The 21,886-nt window shown below is 34.1% G+C and overlaps 3 protein-coding genes across 4 annotated transcripts; 2 read left to right on the plus strand and 1 right to left on the minus strand.

Annotated features, from left to right (window-relative positions):
• Nucleotides 1-425: 425 nt before the first annotated feature.
• Nucleotides 426-8,727, plus strand: LOC110421087 (RING/U-box superfamily protein). Of its 2 annotated transcripts, XR_002445608.2 has the most exons (10): nucleotides 426-582; nucleotides 1,568-2,591; nucleotides 2,890-3,526; nucleotides 3,625-3,711; nucleotides 5,550-5,747; nucleotides 5,826-5,920; nucleotides 6,800-6,899; nucleotides 7,044-7,142; nucleotides 7,258-7,397; nucleotides 7,610-8,727. XR_002445608.2 is itself a non-coding variant. In XM_021434557.2 (9 exons), the coding sequence occupies exons 2-9, from the start codon at nucleotides 1,573-1,575 to the stop codon at nucleotides 7,318-7,320; spliced, it is 2,298 nt and encodes a 765-aa protein (XP_021290232.1). In that variant the 5' UTR covers nucleotides 426-582; nucleotides 1,568-1,572; the 3' UTR covers nucleotides 7,321-8,727. The 2 variants fall into 2 exon arrangements, 1 of the variants encoding a protein (XP_021290232.1); XM_021434557.2 differs by having other exon boundaries at nucleotides 7,258-8,727.
• PKT4 (peroxisomal 3-ketoacyl-CoA thiolase 4) lies at nucleotides 8,422-12,306 on the minus strand. Its single transcript, XM_021434558.2, has 14 exons — nucleotides 12,073-12,306; nucleotides 11,741-11,817; nucleotides 11,541-11,625; nucleotides 11,302-11,428; nucleotides 11,112-11,210; nucleotides 10,954-11,021; nucleotides 10,734-10,841; nucleotides 10,579-10,656; nucleotides 10,348-10,480; nucleotides 10,163-10,259; nucleotides 9,425-9,548; nucleotides 9,223-9,331; nucleotides 8,846-8,929; nucleotides 8,422-8,742 (listed from the first exon to the last, which is right to left on the minus strand). Exons 1-14 carry the CDS (start codon nucleotides 12,166-12,168, stop codon nucleotides 8,633-8,635), a joined length of 1,395 nt encoding a protein of 464 aa, XP_021290233.1. The 5' UTR covers nucleotides 12,169-12,306; the 3' UTR covers nucleotides 8,422-8,632.
• Nucleotides 12,307-19,384: 7,078 nt separating this feature from the next.
• Nucleotides 19,385-21,217, plus strand: NCED6 (nine-cis-epoxycarotenoid dioxygenase 6). The gene has a single exon (XM_021435707.1). It carries the CDS (start codon nucleotides 19,385-19,387, stop codon nucleotides 21,209-21,211), a length of 1,827 nt encoding a protein of 608 aa, XP_021291382.1. The 3' UTR covers nucleotides 21,212-21,217.
• The last annotated feature ends 669 nt before the right edge of the window (nucleotides 21,218-21,886 follow it).

The raw sequence follows: 21,886 nt of genomic DNA on the forward strand, positions 1-21,886 counted from the left end.
TTGACAGTTAAAAATTAACAAATATCTTGACATTTTTAATTATTGAGAAGAAGTAAATATAGATTACTTTGTACAACTTTATATTTTTATTGTTTCCAATGAAATATTCCATAATCTTGTATTAAGTTTATAATGGATTCGGGTAATACACATTTTAACTAATTTTTTATTTTTATTTATATTTGTACCATACTCCCCTCCCGAGAATCATATTAACCTTTTTTAGATGGAGAATTATTAACAGAAGAACTTGGGCCAGCAAACCCAATTGCTACGCAGCCCTTACTTAATCGAATGGTCATTTGAGGTTGGGTTAATAAATAAACCAGGCCTACTTTATTCTAACTAGTCCAGCAACCCTTCACAGGGCTCCGAAAACCTTGATCCGACCCGAACCGGGCTATCCAAATGCCGACCCTGAAAGTTGAAGAGAAACAAAAACAGATTGCAATTTGCAAATACGAGGGACTCTGAGAAGAGTTGATGGCATTGCTTCCTTAGGGCTTTGGATGATTCAACTTCTTTTGGGATTTTCGTCGCTTTTATCGATTCCAATCGTTACCAGAAGCGAAAAGTAATCTGGTATCCAATTCTTTTTATCTTTATTTTGAAATAATTTTAAATTTATAAGTTCTTGATTAGTATTTTTTTTTCTTTTTCTAATCGGCTATTATTTTATTTTACTTTCCCAAATATGTAAATTTTAAATTTGCAAGCTCAATAGAGGAAAAGTTTTTTTTTTCTAATTTTTTGATGTGATTATTTCATCTATATCGATATAGATTCTTGTTTGTTTTATTATATATCAGGTAATTCAAAGGAATTAATAGCTAATATTATTCGAATTTGCTGAAAGATTGAACTTTAAAAAAAAAAAAATTTAGGGGTTTCTTTTGTATCATGAAGCCACTGTTTTGAATTATTATTGTCTGGATACTGTGATTGAGCCATTTTTGTTTGCCATGATTTTGTTCATCATAGTAATAATAATTTTTCTAGGTACAAATAAGAAAATTCTCTGTTTTCATTGTTCAATTATTCATTTCAAACTTTTGCTAGCAAGTTTGATTTTCTCCCTTTATTTTTGAAGAAAAACTCTCTTTCATATTCGTTGTGTACTAGCATAACTATTTCATTTTATCTTTGCATGGTAGGTGGATGTTTAGTGTTTTTTTAGTTTTATTAAATGGATAAAAATGGAAGAGCTTCTGCTACTATAAGTAAAAATCTTTTGTCAACATTTACTTTTGCTTGTTGGTCACTGTTGTTGCATTAGTTATCAACAGGAGCTATTTTCATATAGTACTTTCGCTGTCCCCTCTTACATTGCTTGTGGATAAATAGCATTTTAAAAAAGTCAAAAGAGTAGTGTAGGAAAGAAAAGTGTTAATTTGTTTGTTTGGGGGTTTAAATTGCTCTGTAATTATTATCATGAGAAGGTGATTTTTCCAGTAACGGACATTGCTAAACTGCTCTTGGACGAGAGAATTTTTATATACAAATTCATATTTTTGTAATTGAAGCTTCATATGAAGTCAGAGTGTGACTTGTATGTTTTGCTTGATAGAGAAAATGGAGGACATGGACATTGATTTAGTTGTGGACGTACCTGACACCCCTGATAGGTTATCTGCACGGAGAATGAATAGAGCAGATTGTGTTGAAAAAGAACGTCATTTATCAGTAGCTGGTTATTTTGGAGGTTCTGATACTGCAGGTGAAGAATCTTTGGATAGGCTAGGGGGCAGGGGTAGGCGGGTTGCTGAGAATGGGCACAACAGAAAGCATTATATACACCCTCGGAAACATTCGGGCAATGTTGATGAAATTGAGCGTCAAAGAAATGCCATTGTCTTATCTCCACTAAAAAATGCTCGAGAAAATGCTCCTTTATTTAGGAGAACAATGGAGAGAAGCAGGAGTTCCTCTAGAGAGCAATTCATGGATAAAGGAAAAGATCCTTTCCCTAAGTTGCCTTCTAAATCATCTGTATCCCGAGAAGATCATGCTATTCTAGATTTAACTGAGCAGAGCAGACACAACCGAATGCTTGAAATGGCTTTTCCACCTGGTGGATCAAAAAATCGCTTAGCTGAAGGAAGAAGAGAAGGCCAGGGACCAAGAAATAGTGGTTCTTATATACGTAACGCTTCAAATAATGCAGCAACATCCAGAGATAACTGCAAGGGAAAGGAAAAAGTAGATGACATTGGATTTAAAAGAGTAGGCTCAGTTGTGGATGACGGAAAAGGGATGGGTCGTTCTCATGGTACCCCACTTAGAACAGAAAAACAATTGCCTGCATCTCACCATTCTATTTTCTCACCAAGAGCCATTGGGCAAAAAAGGTTGGTTCGAAATGGCTGCATCTCCCCCCAGAATATAGCTATCAGGGCTAAACAATTAAATGAACAATATGAAAACAGCTCCAAAGCTGAACAAGATTTTGGGAATGTGATTAGCAGCAGTCCTCGGATGACAGACATTAGGAAAATAATTGCTGAAGATAATAATTACGTTAAAGGAAAAGGAGTTGTCCATCCTCACACATCCAAGGAGCATGATATGAATTTTATTAATCTATCCAGCAGGTAAATTTTAAGTAATGTTCTTCTCTAAGTAGATTTCTTTGCCTACTGTCTACTGGATGCTTTCTTTCTATTGTTTATTGGTTTTATTTCTTGTGTTAAAATGATTGCCAAAGAGATGGCGTACAATCTTTGTCTGAAACTTTGGAATAGCATTTGATAAGCAGACAATATAGCATCTTTGAAAATTCAGAACATGTTCTATGGATGTCAACAGAACCTTGGTGGATTAATTTTTGTCTATCCTTAATTCTAGGTACAAGGTTCCTTATGACTAAAATATGTGGTTTTCCTGCTGCAGTCCTATGAGTAATAATGGAGAAGTTAGTGGAATTAGTGATTCCCGTAGAGATGCATGCTTTGAAGAAAAAGGTGGTTGGAGAAGCGTGCACAACCATTCAAAGAATGTAGATCATGCAGCTGTATGTCAGTTCAGCAGATTTAATAATATTGGATGCCAAGAACAAAGTGAAAATAGAGCTGTGAAAAGAGGAGAAAAGAACAGGATTGGATGTGATTTTCCAGAAAATCAGGATGCAACTGAAAAGGCTCCTGCGATCGTCTCAAAGCTCAATCAAATTAGTGAACCTTCTCTTGCAACAAACTTGCTACCTAAAAGGCAAAAGAAACATGAATTAACCTTGAGAAATAGTGGTGAAAGCTCTAGGGTCATTCCTAATGACTCAGACATTGTGTTTCTTGGTTCATCTAGGGGATCATCTAGTTCAAGGTCATCTAATATTCATATTGGTCAGCATCTGGATGTTTTGGATCTTGACAAGGCATCTGAAATGAGAGGGACAAATGCCAATAATATGGACTGTGTGAAGGATGAGGACTCAGAGGCTAGGGCAAGACAAGTTGAAGCGGATGAAATGTTGGCCCGTGAACTCCAAGAACAATTTTATCATGAGGTCCCAATATATGGCGATGGCGAGGTTGATTCTTCTATCATTTGATGCTTTTCTCCCTTTATCAATGGTGACTTGTTTATTTAGATGCTTTAGCTTTAAAATGTTTGTGAACCTTTTAACAGATTGATGAAAACATTGCATGGGCACTTCAGCAGGAGGAAGATGCACTCCGTCCTACTACTACTCAGAGTCACCGTGAGCCCGACCAAGTGAGTAAGCCTGAATATCTTTCTTATTTGTTTCTGAGTTGATGATAATCTGACAGCCTATATTAAGTGCATGAAATTGACTGTGGATCCTCAAATCTTTTATGGTTATGGAGATTTAAGATAGCTGCTAGATTTTGTATTTAAACAAGTTGAAACATGCCATACAAGTCCTCTGTTGTCAAAATTAGAAGAGACTTGAATTTGGTAATGTTGTCCCTAGATCCCAGCATAATAAATGATCATGGTTATGCACAAATCTTGATGTTACTAAAGGGTTTTGTAGTTTATTATTAAGTTTTTGCATGTTTGATTGTGATAATTATTAACAAGCTTAACAGTAAATTCAGAATTTGATTTGTAATGACCTGAGAGTGATTTTAAACTTGTTTGTTTGAGTGTGTGAACACGTGTTTTAATTATCTTGAAACTCTATTGCCAACTAGTTTAATTGGCAAAGTTGGTTGTACCAAGGACTTGGAATCAAATCCTGCCTTTATGAGGGACAGAGGGAAGTGGGGAGCACTACCCCCATAGTTTAGCCTGGTTGTTGGACCTAAAAATGTTTTGAAGCGCAGCGTTATATGTTTCCTTTTAGTCTTACCAGCTCACAGAAAAATACCAAAATGACTCAGTAAAAGGCCTATGAGATCCCAAATCCCAAAAATTGGAAACAAGCCATGAGCCTTATCAAGACTCTTTGATGAGACACTGCTACTTCGAAGGAATTAATGAAGCAATCATTAGATGAAATATGCCTCTCTATACCAATATTATAAACCTATTGGTAGTGACCAAAATTTTTTCAGGTGTGTACATATGCCCTGGTGCATACCTGCTTTTATTTGGTGTGCGCATTGTTCTGTTTACTGCCTGAACTTTATCCGTCATTCTTAAAATAAATAAATAAGTAGATCTTGATGAGTGACATAAATCATTGTTTGGACGTTTAGACTCAAGTCTCTGCTGGCATCATTAAGATGCTTTTTTCACATTGATAATTAACCTTGTTATCTTATCTATTCTAGTAACAACACATTCTATCTTGTATGCCGATCATCTTGATTGGTTCCTATGTGGCTGTTTATCCCTCGGTTTCATGTTCAATAAATTAATGTTGAAGGTTTCTGTTTTCTTGATTGCTGTTTACAGGATGCTCTTATTCTCCCTCCTCTCTCTGTTTTCTGATTTGATATGGAAAGTCATATGTTTCTAAGCCCATCAGTGATATTGATGCTTTATATATTGTTGACGTAATTTCAAGAAGTTTGAAACCTTTTTTGATAACAATATCCCTTTTTGGCAACCTTATTTATGTTAAATAAATAAATTTTATTTGCAAGAATATGAGAGAGATTGCATAAAATATTAGGAACCCATCCTTGCGGAGTCAGTACTTAGATGCTTTAACAGCTATGGTTGTTATTAGAGAAGACAGAGGTCCAACATTATGAATACTCTCTTTATGTTGTTGCCAGGTTAAATGACCTTAACTTTATTGGGGCTGATCTTATGCTCGCTGAAGAGAAGGGATAACATATTTCATTTTTGCTATTTACATTGAGTTGAAAGACATTTTTTGTGGGATTGTATATTTGTAATTGTCAGACTCTAGTATCATCATATATGCTAGTGTTTGGTAAAGGTTTTTCTTTTCTTTTTTTTTTTATTCTTTTTCTAGGATAAGAGAGATGTATTGCTTTATCTTTTTTGGATCATTTTTTTTTATTTACTTTTGATGCTGTTCATTCTATCTTCAACTATATGAAGTTGATGATTTTTTCTTTTTATGGATTTGTATAAGGTCCTCCCCATAATGTTATTCTTTGTCTCTTACACAGAGAGGCTCAATAAGGCATTCCCGTGTTCAGCCTTCATCACGGATTTTTCTGAATTCTTCGAATAGGAGAGGAGGACAGGCTCGTTTCCCCACTTCTGCTAGAATGTCACGGTTGAGGAGTCGAGTTTTGAATGAATCTCGAGCAGCACCAACTAGGACTAGGAATTTTCGGTTTCCTTTGGACATGGATTTGGATATGGTAATTTTGCCCCTCTTGTTGTACTATCCTGTATATCTTTACTTTTAACAAAAACTGATTTATGGCTTTCTGATGCAGAGACTTGATATATTGGAAGCCATGGAGGCTGCAATTGGAGATGATGACAGCATGGGAATGGCTAGTCACATCTTCCAAGAACGTGATTTTAATGAGTAAGATTTGTTCTAATATTGTTACTATTAAAACTGGATTTGTGTTGACCATAGTGGATAATCGTTTCATGCATTTGAAAAAGTTATGGTTTCGTACACGATAAATATAATGGTGTGAAATAGATTGATTAGAAACCACATGTTTCATATATGAATATGAAGTAGTTGGACACCATCCTGTTTAGATTGAATAAATCTATTGCAAGATGGGAATAATTGCTCATTTAGAGTGGTTGTAGATTAGAGGGTTCAAATTGGCCAAAAAGGGAAAGATTTTGGGTTTGAAAGGAGCCATTGATACCACAACCATTTTTAAAAGTTTCTTGCAACTATATACAGGTTGGAAGTCAGTTACACTGGTAGGAATAACTATTCTTTGACTCTGTGTTGATGTATCTAAAATTGTGGTAATGAGCAAACCAAGAATACTTGTACAAACTGACGAAGTAACAGCATTTGAAATTGGTTCACAAACCTCTCTAGTAGGTAATGTTAGTGTGCATAATTTCACCTCATTTTCAATCAGTATCATTGACAGTTTGTAATCCGAGCTTGTAATCCAAGCTTCATTTGATCATGAATAGATCACCCAATTTCAGGTCCACTAGCAGTTACCCTATTGCAGTTTGATTGAAGAAAAATTAAGATATTGAAATTTTGTAGAATAGCATGCATTTTGTGTTGGTCGGAATACCAAGGGTAGGTAGACAACAACTAATGATCCTTCTGTAGCTTTTAACTTCAATAATTCATCCCTTTACTTCTGTTTTATCGTATATCTATGTTGCTTAATGTTCTAGTTACAACTTTCTATCCTCTCTGGATTAATTACTGAATACTTGAATCTGTTATATCTGTCCCCTTTTCATTTTCTTGCAGAAATGATTATGAAATGCTGTTGGCCCTTGATGAGAACATTCATCAGCATGGTGGTGCATCTATTAATCAGATTAACAGTTTACCACTGTCTAAAGTACAGGTATATGTCTGGATCATGTGGAGAAAACTGTATAGATAGGTGTCTTGGTTTTTTGCTTTCCTTGTCTGCATGTGCACTGTCCCTTATGTTGGGCTGTCCAGATCTAATTGCTAATTATCGTTTTCAATTAATTTATTGATGCAGACTGATAATTTTGACGAAGCTTGTGCAATATGTCTTGAAACCCCTAGTATTGGTGAAACCATACGCCATCTTCCTTGTCTACATAAATTTCACAAGGAGGTAATGTCTTCTATCTTGGCAATGCCAGTTTTTCCTTTTCTGGGATGCATTTCAAGTTGGTTCTTTTAAGTTAACAAGTAGATAATTTTTTTCCTTCATTCCCTTGATGCGGCAGTGTATTGATCCATGGCTGAGCAGGAAAACGTCATGCCCAGTTTGCAAGTCACCTATAACTTGAATGGGAGTGTTTTTGCGCTTCAAACATCATGCATGACCGTAAAAAGTGCAAGCAAATATAGTTTTTATCAGAGATAGGTATATTTCTTTTTATTTGACTCCTGCAAATTTTTGTTACTGAAAGGTCATGTTGGCTTCTGGTGTTCACCTGTTTCCTCAATTTCGTTTGAATTCTGAAGGAATTGCCTTTGTATCCGTGATCCTGCAAAAAGGATTCATTAATTGGCATAATTCATAAAATGTTGTCACCGAAATTTGTCTTTGGATGTTACCTTTTGCCTGGCCTGCAGATTTGACCTTTTCTGAACCAAATATTTTGGGGATTACTTAATGAGCAAACAATGAGGGGAAGGCATCTCAAAGCTTGATGACAGAATGAAGTAGTTCCTCGTGATGAGCAGACATAGCTTTGAAATGTTAAATGGAGGATCATGATCTTCTGAACAAGAAAAGAAGTTGCATTCTAGAAAGTAAGGGCATGAATCTAAGCATACGAATGGGCTGCTATCTTGTTGAAAGCAGCTATTGTTTTGAATTTTGTTGGAAAATGGTGCATCGAACCTATAACTTACACCATTCGTCCCCCATTAATGCCATTGGTTCCTAAAGCTGTACTAACAGCCATTCACAATTGAATCATTCTGTTGCTTCCTTGTTCTCTTCTTTTCACTCTCTTTAAAAACAAATTGAATTCGGAAGGAACAAACAAAAAAAAAAGTCAAAAAATTACGGAGTTATTTGCTAGGGAGCATGACCATGGCCGAACCCATTGTGGAAGCGGACTGCAATCATGCAATCGGAACAAATTAGGCTTTTGCAAGGACCTGGGAGTGGCAATCATATATTTTGAAAGGGAATTATGTCTTTAATTTGGGTAGAGTTCAAGAAAGGGAACAATTTCGCTTTTATCGAATGTAGAATGGTAATTCGCCACGCATGATAGACTTACAATTTGGGTCCATGTGAAAGGCCGTAGGAAACCTACAGTCACAATTTATATGTCAAATTCTACTAGGTCTTTGATCATAACTTGTTTTTATATAGGAGCTGATAACGTAGGAAAAATTACTTCCCATGTGGGGATGACAGAAGAGAGAGAAAGTTGACGCTTAAACATGTACTATATATGATATATAGCTTGAAAGATTATAATTTTATGAAAAGTGTCCACGATCCAGCCAGATGTCTGAACTCTGTTTCAGATTTCTGGCCAAAAATAAATCCGATTTATTACACTGCTTTATTTAAATTTCCAGCCCATTTTTGAATACTTTGACAAGAAATCATAGCAGCTAAACAAAAAATCTGGTATTCTATAGGGCATCCTTGGATAATAGGCTGTTAGTTTCAACCTTCCTGGCATTGCAGAGCTCATCAGCATGGTCACCCCTTTCAAAAACAGCTGCTGCCCCCATCCCTGTGCCTGCATTTCAGTGGAGAGATATGGTCAGCAACACTGGGCAGTGTACAACAAAGAAGGGGAGAGGGAGGGAGAGAGAGAGAGAGAGAGAGAGAGAGTTCTCTACCTATGCACATTGAGATCACTCCAAAGCGGCAGTCTTTGCCACGCCTCTTCATTTCATGCAAAAGTGTAGCAACACAGCGAGCACCTTCAACAAAAGCATAGAAGTGTGCATTACATTCTTATCATGCTTTACTTCTAATGCTAATGATTACACAAGACACATGCAGTATAAAGGACACCCTTCAATTTCTTGAATTATAGTTCCAACGGACATCTTATGCTAAACATAGGTTCAGATGGATGTCATCATGCAAGTAGAGCAGCTTCTAAACCTCCAATAATGATCCCTTGAGCATAGATTGCCCTCAGTTACTCCAATAGATAATGCCAATAATTAAAAACAGAAACAACACAAACTCTGTTTGGGTTTATAGATACCTGTTGCACCCAATGGATGTCCAATTGCCATTGCTCCTCCATTTACATTAATCTTTTTTGGATCAAGGTCCAGCTTCTTACGGCAATATACAAACTGGGAAGCAAATGCCTGCGATAGAGGAAGAAATTAGGGACACTTTCCTATATTGAAAATCCCTTTAATTAACAGGGTCACAAAGCAAAATGGTATACTAAATTGTACCTCATTTATCTCAAATAGATCAATATCGTCAAGTTCCAGACCAGCACCTTTAACTGCTGCAGGAATTGCCACAGCTGGGCCAACACCCATGATGGCAGGATCCACACCAACTGCAGCAAAAGTCCTGCAAGATCAACAAGTACTTTCTCAAATTAACAGAGAGATTGATGTTTCTCATTAGTTTAATGAAGAAAAGGTTCAGGGCAAATCAATAAAACAAATAACTCTATATGACCTTGTTTCCTATAAAAGTGAGTGGATCCTATAATGAAATAAAATACAAGCAGGAAAAATGTAAACTCTCCTACACATGCAAAAAGGTCACTACCAAAACTTAGAAGAGTGTAACGGCTGCACACACTGTCACTGCATTTGATATCCCAGTCATGCATGCCTGACTAAAGAGGCAGTTTAATACAATGTGATTAGTTATAAAGAAATAAAAATTGAACAGTCTCATATGGGTAATGCTTTAAAAAGACCTGATTAAAGTCAGAATAGACAGTCAATGCTCCTCAAAAACCACAGAAAGCATGAAAATTAAAGCTTAGAATACAGACCTCACAACAGAATACTCAAAATGACAAGAAATTCTAGTAGACACTTAGAGAACTCATAAGACAACAGATGTAACAGAGCAGAAAGTAATGGGATTATATAGGCTACAAGCACATCTCGAGGTTACTGCTCAAATTTCATTTTATATATCAGAAGGATATGAAACCAGGTATTACAGACCTGAATACACCGAGAATTGGTAGCCCTTTGTGCATGGCAACACTTCTTTTCATGAGCAGAACAGCCCCAGCGCCATCACTCACTTGACTAGAATTTCCTACAATATAAGTAGTATACAAAGAAATAAGCTAAAAATCAACAGAGCAGCATATCTTCCAGAAAGAATATGATCCATTATTCAATACCAGCAGTAGTGCTCCCATCTTTCTTGAACACAGGCCTCAATTTTGCCAGATCTGACAATGAAGTGTTAGGTCGAATCCCATCATCAACAGAGATTGTGACAGGTTTCTCATCACCAGTCTTTGGATCAACAATCTTCATACATGAAATGTTACAATCCAAACATGAATATAGCATTCTGTAAGTATATCAAACATATATTGTATCTATCAGATGCAAAAAATAGTAGCTACCTTAGTGGCAACAGGGATTATTTCATCTTTAGATTTCCCAGAAGCTGTAGCAGCAGCTGCTTTCCTGTGAGATTCAACCTAACAACCCAAATTTAAGAAAATCAATTATATAAATCATTTGCAACACCAAACTGCATGACAATCATTCAACTTACGGCAGCCTGATCCTGCTCCTGCCTAGTCACACCAAAGCGATGAGCAACATTCTCCGATGTAACACCCATTGGGAGAAGACAATTCTGAGCTTGCTCCATCTGCTTCACCTGCCAAAAGCAGCAAAAGATCATGTCAGAACCTTGAAATTCTGGTATTATTTGACTAATGGCAGAATGATAAACAAGTGAACACACACAAAAAGAAAGAGACACAGAGTACCCTTGGGTTAACAGATCCTTCCCAAGCCATTGGATTAGTGGTCATGGATTCCAACCCAGCCCCAATGCCTACATTACAAGTAGTTATTAATAAAAATACAATGTGGCATTTTATAAAAAGAGGATGAGATACCATTAGAAACACAGGTTTCTTCTTACCAATGTCATAAAACCCAGCTTTTATAGCTGCAGCTACATCAGCAACTGCCTGAAGCCCAGACGAACATTGCCTGTTCACAGTTCTAACGGGCACAGTTTCTGTATCACCACAAGGTTCGCTACAATCAAACAACAAACCAATGACAAAATACAAATCCATAAAAACACAAAATCAAAGATATATGTATACCAGGGAAGCCAGCGTAGAACGCAGCCATCCTACATTCACTCGCTCGTTGAGATCCTGGTGCCAAAACCGTTCCCACAACAATATCCCCAACTTCACTCGGATTCAAATTCGTTTTCTCTATCAATGCCTAAACTCAACATTACCACATCAAACAAAAAAAAATGTAAATCAATTACTCAGAGAATCACAAGAAAAAAAAAAAAAAAAAAGAGAAACCCAAAATATAGATTAAGACAAACCCTTAAAACAGGGGCAAGCAAATCATCAGGATAAGTATCCTTGAAACTGCCTCGCTTGGATTTGCAAAGGGCAGTCCTATATGCTCTGTAAAATTAAGAATTCCATAATTAAAAAAACAATTCCAAATAGTCTTAGTAATTATTATACAATAAAAACTTAAAATGATTATTTAATTAATCGATTTAAGAGAGTTACTTACGCTACTATAACCACATCGTCTCCAAATGCATTAGTTCTTTGATAAGCAGCGCTATCTCCAGCTAAACAAGCCGATGCCTGTAGAAAATTTTGTCAAATTTTTAATTCATTACAAAAAAGAAGAGATCTTTTGACCGGAAAATGTTTTAAGTAATCAAAATTCAAGTCCTAATGCATTTCTTAAACTGGATAAAAAATTATTCGTTTTTTTATTCTATACAGCCAATGAAATTATTAAAACCCAAAATCAACCTTCAAAGAAAAGAAGAAAACTTCGATCCGATGAATCAAAGTTAAAAGATTTAGATGCGAATAGTAAAAATGACAGCTTACAGAGAGGGCAGAGTTGTAATTTTGGTCGGCCGAAGAAGGAGCTGAAGGATTGAGGTGTTGCAGTAAAATTTGCTGTCGATTGATCGCTTTCTCCATTCTTCCGCTCTCGAGAAAATGAAAACCAAAGATCAAATCCAGAAAGAGTGGACCGAGGCCTCCTTTTGGCGATTTTCTTTTCTTTTTAGGAAGGTTTAGTTTTCTTCACGATGAAGAGGAGAGAAGAAAGATCCACGTTTATGCTAGATATTTATATGAGAGGGAGAGAAAGACGAATTAAGATAAAGATTTTTTTTCCCTTTTTTTCGGCGGAGAAGATAAAGATATTTTTCCGTTAAGAAAATTGGACGATTCTGATTTTCGGTGACGACATGAAGTCATATACACGCAAGCCTTTTTAGCCTTTGCTTTGCAAATCTTCCTCTCTATTTAAGCGCGTCTACCTCCTTCCTCTTTCATTTTGTGGGATAATTTGTTTCAATTAGGAATATTATAAATTTTAACATTTTCTTTATTCATTTTACTGTAAGTAAAATTTAAAATTCTTAATATTTTTTCTTATTATTTTAATAATTTAAATTATTTTTTAATTATAAGTAATTATCATGAATCAAAATTTAAACTGAATTTAGTAAGACCTTAAATTCTAAAAATAAAATTTAAATAAACTTATAAATCACAGATTTATTTTTTTGATTCAAAAAATAATATTAATAAGCGGTAAAAGATTTATATTTATATATTTAAGACCCATTATATTTCTTATTAATATAAAATTTATGATAGAATTATACGGGTTAAGTAAAATTATTTTAAATTTTAAATTGTTTTGATTTCTAAATTGAGCATTAAGTTTCATTTGATTAATAATTTAGTTTTTTATTTTATTTATTTAGTAAAATTTAAACAATAAAAATATTAACTAATGAAACTTTTATTAGATTTTAATTCAATTAGGTTTAAGTATTACCAATTTTTATTTTGAGTGTTTTAAATTTAATTTAATTTGAGTCGAGTTAGAGTTTAGATCGTTGGATTTGAAAATTTTCACCGGATTTACTCGTCCTTATTGTTACAAAAAGTTACAAAAAAAATTCAATTATTTTTTGGATTTGTATTGAGACAAAAAAAAAGGGGAATGACAAGAAGCGATGTCCACGCGCTCGAACGCGAGTGGAAAGTGTGGTCCAGACAAGATAGATTGGGGACTTGGGGATGCGTGCCGCCATGGGGAAAAGGGAGGTCAATAAATCAACTATGCTCCTATGAATTCAAGGAAACAAAATAAGGTACTTTCGTAGTAGGTTTTTCATCATGATTTGAAGTAAATAACAACCGTTGGATGTGACGGTCAACCAACCAAGGTTGACAGTCAAAGAGTTTGAGGCTAATCAGAACAGGTGCCGATTAGACAATAGACCGGCAACTACGATGCAGATAGGGATAACGTTTTAGATTAAATACATGTTAAAAAGACAAAAAGTCAAAAAAACAAAAAACTATATATAAAATTTTTGATCGAATTTCTATAATTAAGTCGAAATTGTAAACTTGTGTCCAAATTAAACACTTTATTGTACGAACATTTTATGTCATACAATAAGTGACCAGCTCAGCCAAGTAGATATTATTATGCTTCTTTTTGTTTGGCTACAACGTACAATTAATGGAGACAAGCCTTAAAGATTGGAGGTGTCACTCTATCTTATCTAGGGGTTCTTTTATTAAAATAGAAAAAAAATTTATTTGCTTATTTATGTGATTTAAGTGAATAAAATCTTTGCAACTCTTCTCAAAGCTTACTTTTTTAAAGATTTATATTTCTTATTTTTTACTACCATATATATATATATATATTTGACTACTCTTACACCTTTGATTAATAAAATAATATGCTTGCCAAAAGAAAGGTGGATAATTATTTAATCTAATCTGACTAAATTAATTGACATTGCATGCTTTAATATGTCCAATTTGGCTGAAGGAAAATTGCAGCCATTCTAGAGCAAGCCAAGCCTTAATGAATTGGTGTTGGAGACTGCTTCAACCAACTTAAAAATTATTAGGAGTTGCATTTTTTTTTCTTTTTTCTAGGAAGGGTTTTTCTAATGTTTATATACATTATTGTGTCCAAAAAAAAATGTTATATATATATTAATTATTGAAACTTTTGCAATAGTAGGTCAAGGTGGCAACTAGAGTGGCCCTTTTAATAATGTAATCATAATATTAGCTTTATTATCCTACAAATTCCTTTGGTCAAACCCTAAGATTTTTATTTGTGTTACATAAAATAAATCTAAATTGCCTCTGTCCTCCACATTTTAATATGTCAACTCAATTTGATCCACCTTGTGAATTTTTCAACTCATTTTATGTTAACTTGTCAAGACTGTTGACTAAATCTCTTCGAATGTGGTGTATTTTTTTACTTTATTAATAACATTTCAGAGAGATAAACAAGTAGCCATATAAATAGTCCAAGACTGAAAAGCTTTTCTCAACCAGACTGCAACTATTGGGTAACTATATCTTTTGATTTTCGGGATAAGTTACCTTTCAAAACTTGTATCATTGTATTAACATACATGATACACCAAAAGGTTGTTTGCCATTAATGTTTGGATGTGTGATGTGTGGAACACATTCACAGGCTAATAGCATTTTTTACGAGTTAAGGCCTGAATGCATACCCTATATTTTGAGGACCACTAGCTAAAACGGAAGCAAAATTGACAAATTGCTAAGTCAGACCTAGCTACCCCACTTTAATATGGTAAGAATTTGATTCGGATAACTGAGCCGTTAGAGCTTTAAAACTCTATATGTTTGAGAACTTAATTCGAATCTCGAGATGAGTAAGTAAAACTCTTGCCATTATTTGAACCTGGTTGGGTTTCAGCTTCTAACATATAGCAGATACAATATGGGATGTGGCCATAACATGTTGGCCCGCTAGAATTGGGCTTAGTGCAAAAGAAGCGACAGATCTAGGCTCCTTCCTTTTCATTGGAGAGAGAGAGAGAGACTCGTTTTAGTTTTTATGGTTTTAACTTGGTGCTCTTTTCTTGTATGTCTAGATTTTCTTTACAACAGATTTTCTTACTTATTTTAAATAAATAAATTACTTATTCAATAGTACTTATTGAAAAATGTCAAAGTGTTCAAATAAATACTATTAAAGTATTATTATTTATTTATTATGCCAGGTTATTTGTAAGTAATTAGACAATTGACAGTCGGATAAGTATAAGTAGTAACAATTAGAGATACCCAATCACAATCGTAAACTAGAAATAAGGCATGATCAGAAACTCCCTGTCTTGTGCATGTGCTTGAGGTTTTGAGTATGTCAAGAATGACATAAACATGAGGAAGGCAAAAGAGTAAACCAATGGCGACATTGCAGAAGATGAGGTAGACACACCAGTCACCAGAGAAGAGAAGACAAGGAGCCTGGCTGGGTTGTGAAGGGGATACCACGTTCGCCGTGGGCCATTGCCAGCCGAGCTCCAGTTCTGACTCGAGTCAACGTGGAAAATGGTCCTTAAGGCTCGAGCCATGTTAAAGCAAAGGCCTGAGGTTTAGCCCACGTTGGCCCATGAGCTCGCCATTTTGAATTTTGATTTGTGACCAAGTTGTGGCAAGGCTCTGACCATTGTGAAATGGCCTCAAACTTCTCAAAATCCGGTTAGCTTTTAAATGAAGAACCATATGAAGAAAGATAGACACCTACAAAAGATTCTTGACGTTATCAAAAATTGATACCGACAATAGTCAAGAATAGGTAGAAGTACATCTATAATATATATAAAAATAAAATAATTGATTGAATCAATTGATCGACATTTGTTATTTTTAATTAAATTAATTTTTTACTTTTATTTATTTTAATAAAAAATACTTAACAATAATAATTTTTAATTTTTAATATTCAGAGAATAGATTCATTTAATATTTATCAATTATAATTAATATTATTTTTTAACTATATCTTTTTATTCTTCATAAACCTGAATTCATAGTATTTAGATATCTTTTTTATACATAAATATTTAAATTTCAATAAATATCCATCCAATTCATTAAACAAAAATAAAAAAGTCAAGAAGGTCTACTCATAGCATACAATCATCATTGAATAAACAAATCAACTAAATTTAACGACTTTTAACCATTCATTTTATATATAAAAGACAGATATTACTAAAAATATTTTACATTGATTTCTCAATATACATAGCACACAATCATAATTGAATAAAAAAATCAATTGAATTTGACAACCTTTAACTATTCTTTTTATACATAGAAAACAAATACTATTAAAAATTAGTAATTATTTTATATTGATAGCATCTTTACATTATATTGGTACCTTATATTCTACATCTGTTTATCTTAATCTGTCAATAGTATTGATTATATATACTCTCTCATTTATTAATATTTTATTATACATTTAACAATTTTTTATAAGATTATTGTGTTTTTTTAGATAAGTACTGTTTTATAACTATATATGTAGGTGCAGGTTCTTAATAATTGAAACCAGAGTAAATAATTATTTTTAATTAATCCCAATATTTTTTCTTTTACCAATAAAAATCATACATTCATAAAGTTTAGTAATACAATATAACACAATAATTGAAACCAAAGAAATTGAAACAAATGTCTATGGCAAAAGAAAGAGCAAAATGTTATTATAGTTAAATATATTTAACGGTTGTGTAACAGGTTATATTCCATTAACATTTAATTAAGTACAATCATCATTGAATAAACAAATCAATTAAATTTAACAACCTTTAACCATTCATTTTATATATAAAAGACATATATTACTAAAAATATTTTACATTGATTTCTCAATATATATAACACACAATCATAATTGAATAAAAAAATCAATTGAATTTGACAACCTTTAACTATTCTTTTTATACATAGAAAACAAATACTATTAAAAATTAGTAATTATTTTATATTGATAGCATCTTTACATTATATTGTTACCTTATATTCTACATCTGTTTATCTTAATCTGTCAATAGCATAAATTATATATACTCTCTCATTTATTAATATTGTTTATCTTAATCTGTCAATAGCATAAATTATATATACTCTCTCATTTATTAATATTTTATTATACATCTAACAATTTTTTATAAGATTATTGTGTTTGTTTAGATAAGTATTGTTTTATAACTATATATGTAGGTGCAGGTTCTTAATAATTGAAACCAGAGTAAATAATTATTTTTAATTAATACCAATATTTTTTCTTTTATCAATAAAAACCATACATTCATGAAGTTTAGTAATACAATATAGCACAATAATAGAAACCAAAGAAATTGAAACAAATGTCTATGGCAAAAAAGAGAGCAAATTGTTATTATAGCTAGATATATTAAACGGTTGTGTAATAACATTTAATTAAGTACAAGTCCTGTATCTAAAAAGTTGATATCTATGATCTAATAAAAATAAAAACCTCCACATCACAAATGTTATTCATTTTGTTTGAAAAATATTTTTTTAATGAAAAAAAATTACTGAATGTTTAATAAGATTATTATCTTTTTTGGTTCAGTACTGTTTCATAACCATATATTTAAAAACAACTTTTAGTGATTGAAACCAAAACAAATAACTATCTTCAACTAATATCAATTTATTTTTTCTTTTAGCACCAGAAACCATGAGTTCATTCAGTCGATTAATACAATATAACTCTTCTTACAAATTCTTTTGAAAGTATCAAATTAAAGTCTACTCTAATATAATCTATATTTCTTGTAATTTTTTCCGTAACGTAGCTACGAACACCATCTTAGTGTAAATTTAATGACATGAACCAGTCATATCATCAATCATAAAAAGGACAAGAGCATTTTAATTAAGCTTATAATTTTATATACCAACCATAGAGTTAATATAAACTCTATAAATAACTTAATAAAATTATTTTGTGCCCATCTAATATAAGACTAATTAAGCATAATTTAATGAATACATGATAACCCTTAAAATTCACTTGTGAAATTTAGAAATTTTAATTTCAATATCTACGATAAGTTTTGCAATTAATTGTGACCTCAGACCATACAGGGTATGTACGAGTGTAATTTATTGAAATTTACAAATTACTTGTGGGTTAATGCATTTGAAATGGTTAGTAACTTGGGGCCACAAATCTTAACAAAATAAAGTATTTATGTTTATCTATTCATTAATTTGACTAGCAAAATGTATACATAGTGTTTTTTTTTTCCTTTAAAAAAGACTACTGGTAAGAACAAAGAACAACAGGCCAAGTACATTGTTCTAAATTTCATTCCAAATAGGGATGTGGTGTCCCTAAAACTAGCAGACAGAGCAAGAAAGCCAAGGAGGGAAATTGAATCTTTCTCGGGCATTGGTCTTTGATCCACGTGGGTACCCAAAGCTCAAATTAGACACGTGTTTTAAGTGGTACGTGTAACTGCACCAGCCCTACAAATACCGAATACAGGTCATAAGAAATTGAGTAAAACGACTTTCGACATCTAAAATTAATTGAAGAAAAAAAACTAATAAAAAAAGGCTTTCAAAGAGATCAAGGCCAAAATATGGAAAATGGGGACTGCCACGTGAGTAGCCATGTTTAAAGGAGGAGGTGTACCAATTATGGCGGCTGGCTCACTTGGTCTATGTAATCCCATGTTCAAAAATTCAATTCTTTTTGCGTAAAAATATTATTTTATTGTGGAGTGAAATGGTTTTGATTTTCATATAAATAAATATCGGGCCATTTAATAATTTAATTTGGTAAGCGTAATCCCAAAGCCAATATTTGATGTTTGAGCATAGAAAAGCATATTTGGAGTAGAGAAGAGATATATAACCTTCCTTGGTAGAAAGAATGGGTATTCTTTGTAAATTAGAATAATGAAGATTCTATCTTAATATCGTGTTTTATGTTTGAAGGGATTAAAAGAATATTCGAGTAGGTGAGTATTTTCCCATTTTAGCTTATCTTCATTATAAAATATAAACCAATAAAGAGCAAATAGAAAATGGAGGATTGTATGCCTACATGCATGTATGTAAAAAGAACTCCTCCTTTCCCAAGTTCAAACTCATCTCTTACGTGTCTACTCCTCCATTACTGACTGGAGTTAGCTTAATAGTCACCCACTTACACTTTTTTCTCTTTATATAAAGTCTTCCCACCAATATAACCTACCAAAATATAGCCTCGCACATATTTTTCTTTCCACAACCTTCTTCGCCACTTCCTTCTTCCCACCCACTCTTTCTAACCATGCAAGCCTCCCTTCACTTGTTCGCCACCACTCCACCAACCCCAAAGCTTCAAAATCTCTTTCAAGCTCAATATCCATTATTTACATGCAAAATTCTTATTAATCCTTCCAAGAAAATAACTCCTCGAAATCCATCACCGTTGTTTCCACCACCACCACCACCATCACGGTCACCTTTGTATCCTGAGGTTGAACCTATTCTCAAGCCTGAACGTGTCTTGGTTCCACAAGAACCAAACTACCCGGTTCACTTGAACCCATTGCAAAAGTTAGCAGCGTTAGCGTTGGACCAAATTGAGACCTCAGTGGTCAAGCCACTAGAAAAAAACCATAACTTGCCTAAGACGGTTGACCCAGCGGTTCAAATATCAGGCAACTTTGCACCGGTTCAAGAGTGTTCAGTTCAGCACGGGTTGGAAGTGGTGGGCAAGATTCCAGCTTGCCTACGTGGCGTCTATGTCCGAAACGGTGCCAATCCTATGTTTGCACCCTCAGGTGGACACCATTTGTTTGATGGTGATGGAATGATCCATGCCGTTGGCTTGGGGCTTGGGAATAAAGCTAGTTATAGCTGTAGATATACTCGTACCAGCCGGCTCATGCAAGAAGCCAGGTTGGGTCGGTCTATATTTCCTAAACCAATTGGTGAGCTGCATGGGCACTTGGGTTTGGCTCGGTTAGCTTTGTTCATGGCTCGAGCTGGTGTTGGACTGGTTGATGGTTCACATGGCACGGGAGTGGCAAATGCCGGGCTTGTTTACTTCAATGGTCGATTGTTAGCCATGTCCGAAGATGATCTTCCTTATCATGTTAAAATCAATGCTGATGCTGATCTTGAAACTATGGGACGGTTCAATTTTGATTATCAAATTGATTGTCCATTGATTGCACACCCCAAAGTAGATCCTGTTACAGGTGAGTTACACACTCTCAATTACAACGTTTTAAAGAAACCTTACTTGAAATATTTCAAGTTCGATAAATTCGGGAAAAAGTCACGTGACTTGCACGTGATCATAGATCAGGCAACAATGATACATGACTTTGCTATAACAGAGAATTTTGTAGTGATCCCGGATCATCAAGTGGTATTCAAGTTATCCGAAATGATTCGGGGCGGGTCACCTGTTCTATATGACAAAAAGAAGACATCTCGATTTGGAATTTTGCAACAAAATGACGTTGATGGATCAAATATCCAATGGATTGACGTACCGAATTGCTTCTGTTTCCATTTATGGAATGCATGGGAAGAACATTCTGATAATGGTGATAAAATCATCGTCGTTATCGGATCCTGCATGAGCCCGCCCGACTCCGTTTTCAACGAGTCCAAAGACCCGTTCCGAAGTGAACTATCCGAAATCCGGTTGAACTTAAGAACAGGAGAGTCCACGCAAAGGGTTATTATATCAGGCATGAACTTGGAAGCAGGGCAAGTGAACCGGCAATATCAGGGTCGGAAGACCCGGTTCGTGTACCTGGCAATAGCAGAGCCATGGCCAAAGTGTTCTGGTATTACTAAAGTCGATTTGGAGACAGGAGAAGTTACCAAGTTCATGTACGGTGCATGCCGTTTTGGGGGTGAGCCATTTTTTGTGCCTGAAAAGAAGCAGAAACATGGAGGCAATATTACTAATGAGGCTGAAGATGAAGGATATATAATGGGGTTTGTGAGAGATGAGAAGAAGGAGATTTCTGAGCTGGTGATAGTGAAAGCTTTGAGCATGGAGCAAGTGGCTGCTATAAGGCTGCCCACAAGGGTTCCATACGGGTTTCATGGCACGTTTGTCAGTGAGGAAGAGCTCAACCGACAAGTCATGTGAAAATAGTTTGGCTTGGGTGTATATAAATTTATAGAATATATATAGAAATAGAAGTTCGTACAGACTCTTCTTTATTTTTTGTCTTTCTAATTTCCATTTTACCGTTTAGGAAATGGACGTATAGATCGAGTTCATGTGTTTAAATAAGTACCAATAACCGTGCATTAATTAAGTTTTATAAGTTCTATTTTCAGTGCCAGATATACACGTAAAGATTGAGACTTACTGATATATAACGATAATAAGAAAAGATGAAGGAAGAAAAGTTCTTCATTTAATAGAATGGAAAGAAAATGGAGAAATTTATATTTTTCATTTTCTTTTAAATCTAATATTCCAAGATTGCAAAAGAATCATTATTTTTACTTATATTATTGATAATTTTATTAGTAATATCTTTTATTTCTCCATACAGTATTTCATCTTTCATAACGAATATGACGAAGGAAAAACAATTTTCCTTCGTTTTCCATGTTCTTCTTTCCTAGCCTTTTCCCTTCTATTTATTTTCTTTTCTTCTTAGCAAACATAGTGCAGTTCTATGACATTGGCAAACGTTAGGACTCGGTGTTTATTGTTTGAAAGGTGAGTGGTTGACGGTGTGACGGTTAATTTGTTGTTAAATATTAATGCCACGTATTGAAGTTTCCAGAGGCAATGTTAACAAGTGTGTCG

The sequence above is a fragment of the Theobroma umbraticum genome, unplaced genomic scaffold (genome assembly GCF_002168275.2).
Source record: "Theobroma umbraticum cultivar Fairchild unplaced genomic scaffold, ASM216827v3 scaffold_130.0, whole genome shotgun sequence".
NCBI classification, from domain to species: domain Eukaryota; kingdom Viridiplantae; phylum Streptophyta; class Magnoliopsida; order Malvales; family Malvaceae; genus Theobroma; species Theobroma umbraticum.

Excerpts from the sequence above, each read along its gene's own strand:
- LOC110421087 (XM_021434557.2), top strand. The coding sequence starts at position 1,573 with ATGGAGGACATGGACATTGATTTAGTTGTGGACGTACCTGACACCCCT. Across the intron at positions 2,592-2,889 it reads TTTATTAATCTATCCAGCAG|TCCTATGAGTAATAATGGAG; the intron begins GTAAATTTTAAG and ends TTCCTGCTGCAG. Across the intron at positions 3,527-3,624 it reads CAATATATGGCGATGGCGAG|ATTGATGAAAACATTGCATG; the intron begins GTTGATTCTTCT and ends ACCTTTTAACAG.
- PKT4 (XM_021434558.2), bottom strand. The coding sequence starts at position 12,168 with ATGGAGAAAGCGATCAATCGACAGCAAATTTTACTGCAACACCTCAAT. Across the intron at positions 9,549-10,162 it reads CCAATTCTCGGTGTATTCAG|GACTTTTGCTGCAGTTGGTG; the intron begins GTCTGTAATACC and ends TTGATCTTGCAG. Across the intron at positions 9,332-9,424 it reads ATCTATTTGAGATAAATGAG|GCATTTGCTTCCCAGTTTGT; the intron begins GTACAATTTAGT and ends CCTCTATCGCAG.
- NCED6 (XM_021435707.1), top strand. The coding sequence starts at position 19,385 with ATGCAAGCCTCCCTTCACTTGTTCGCCACCACTCCACCAACCCCAAAG.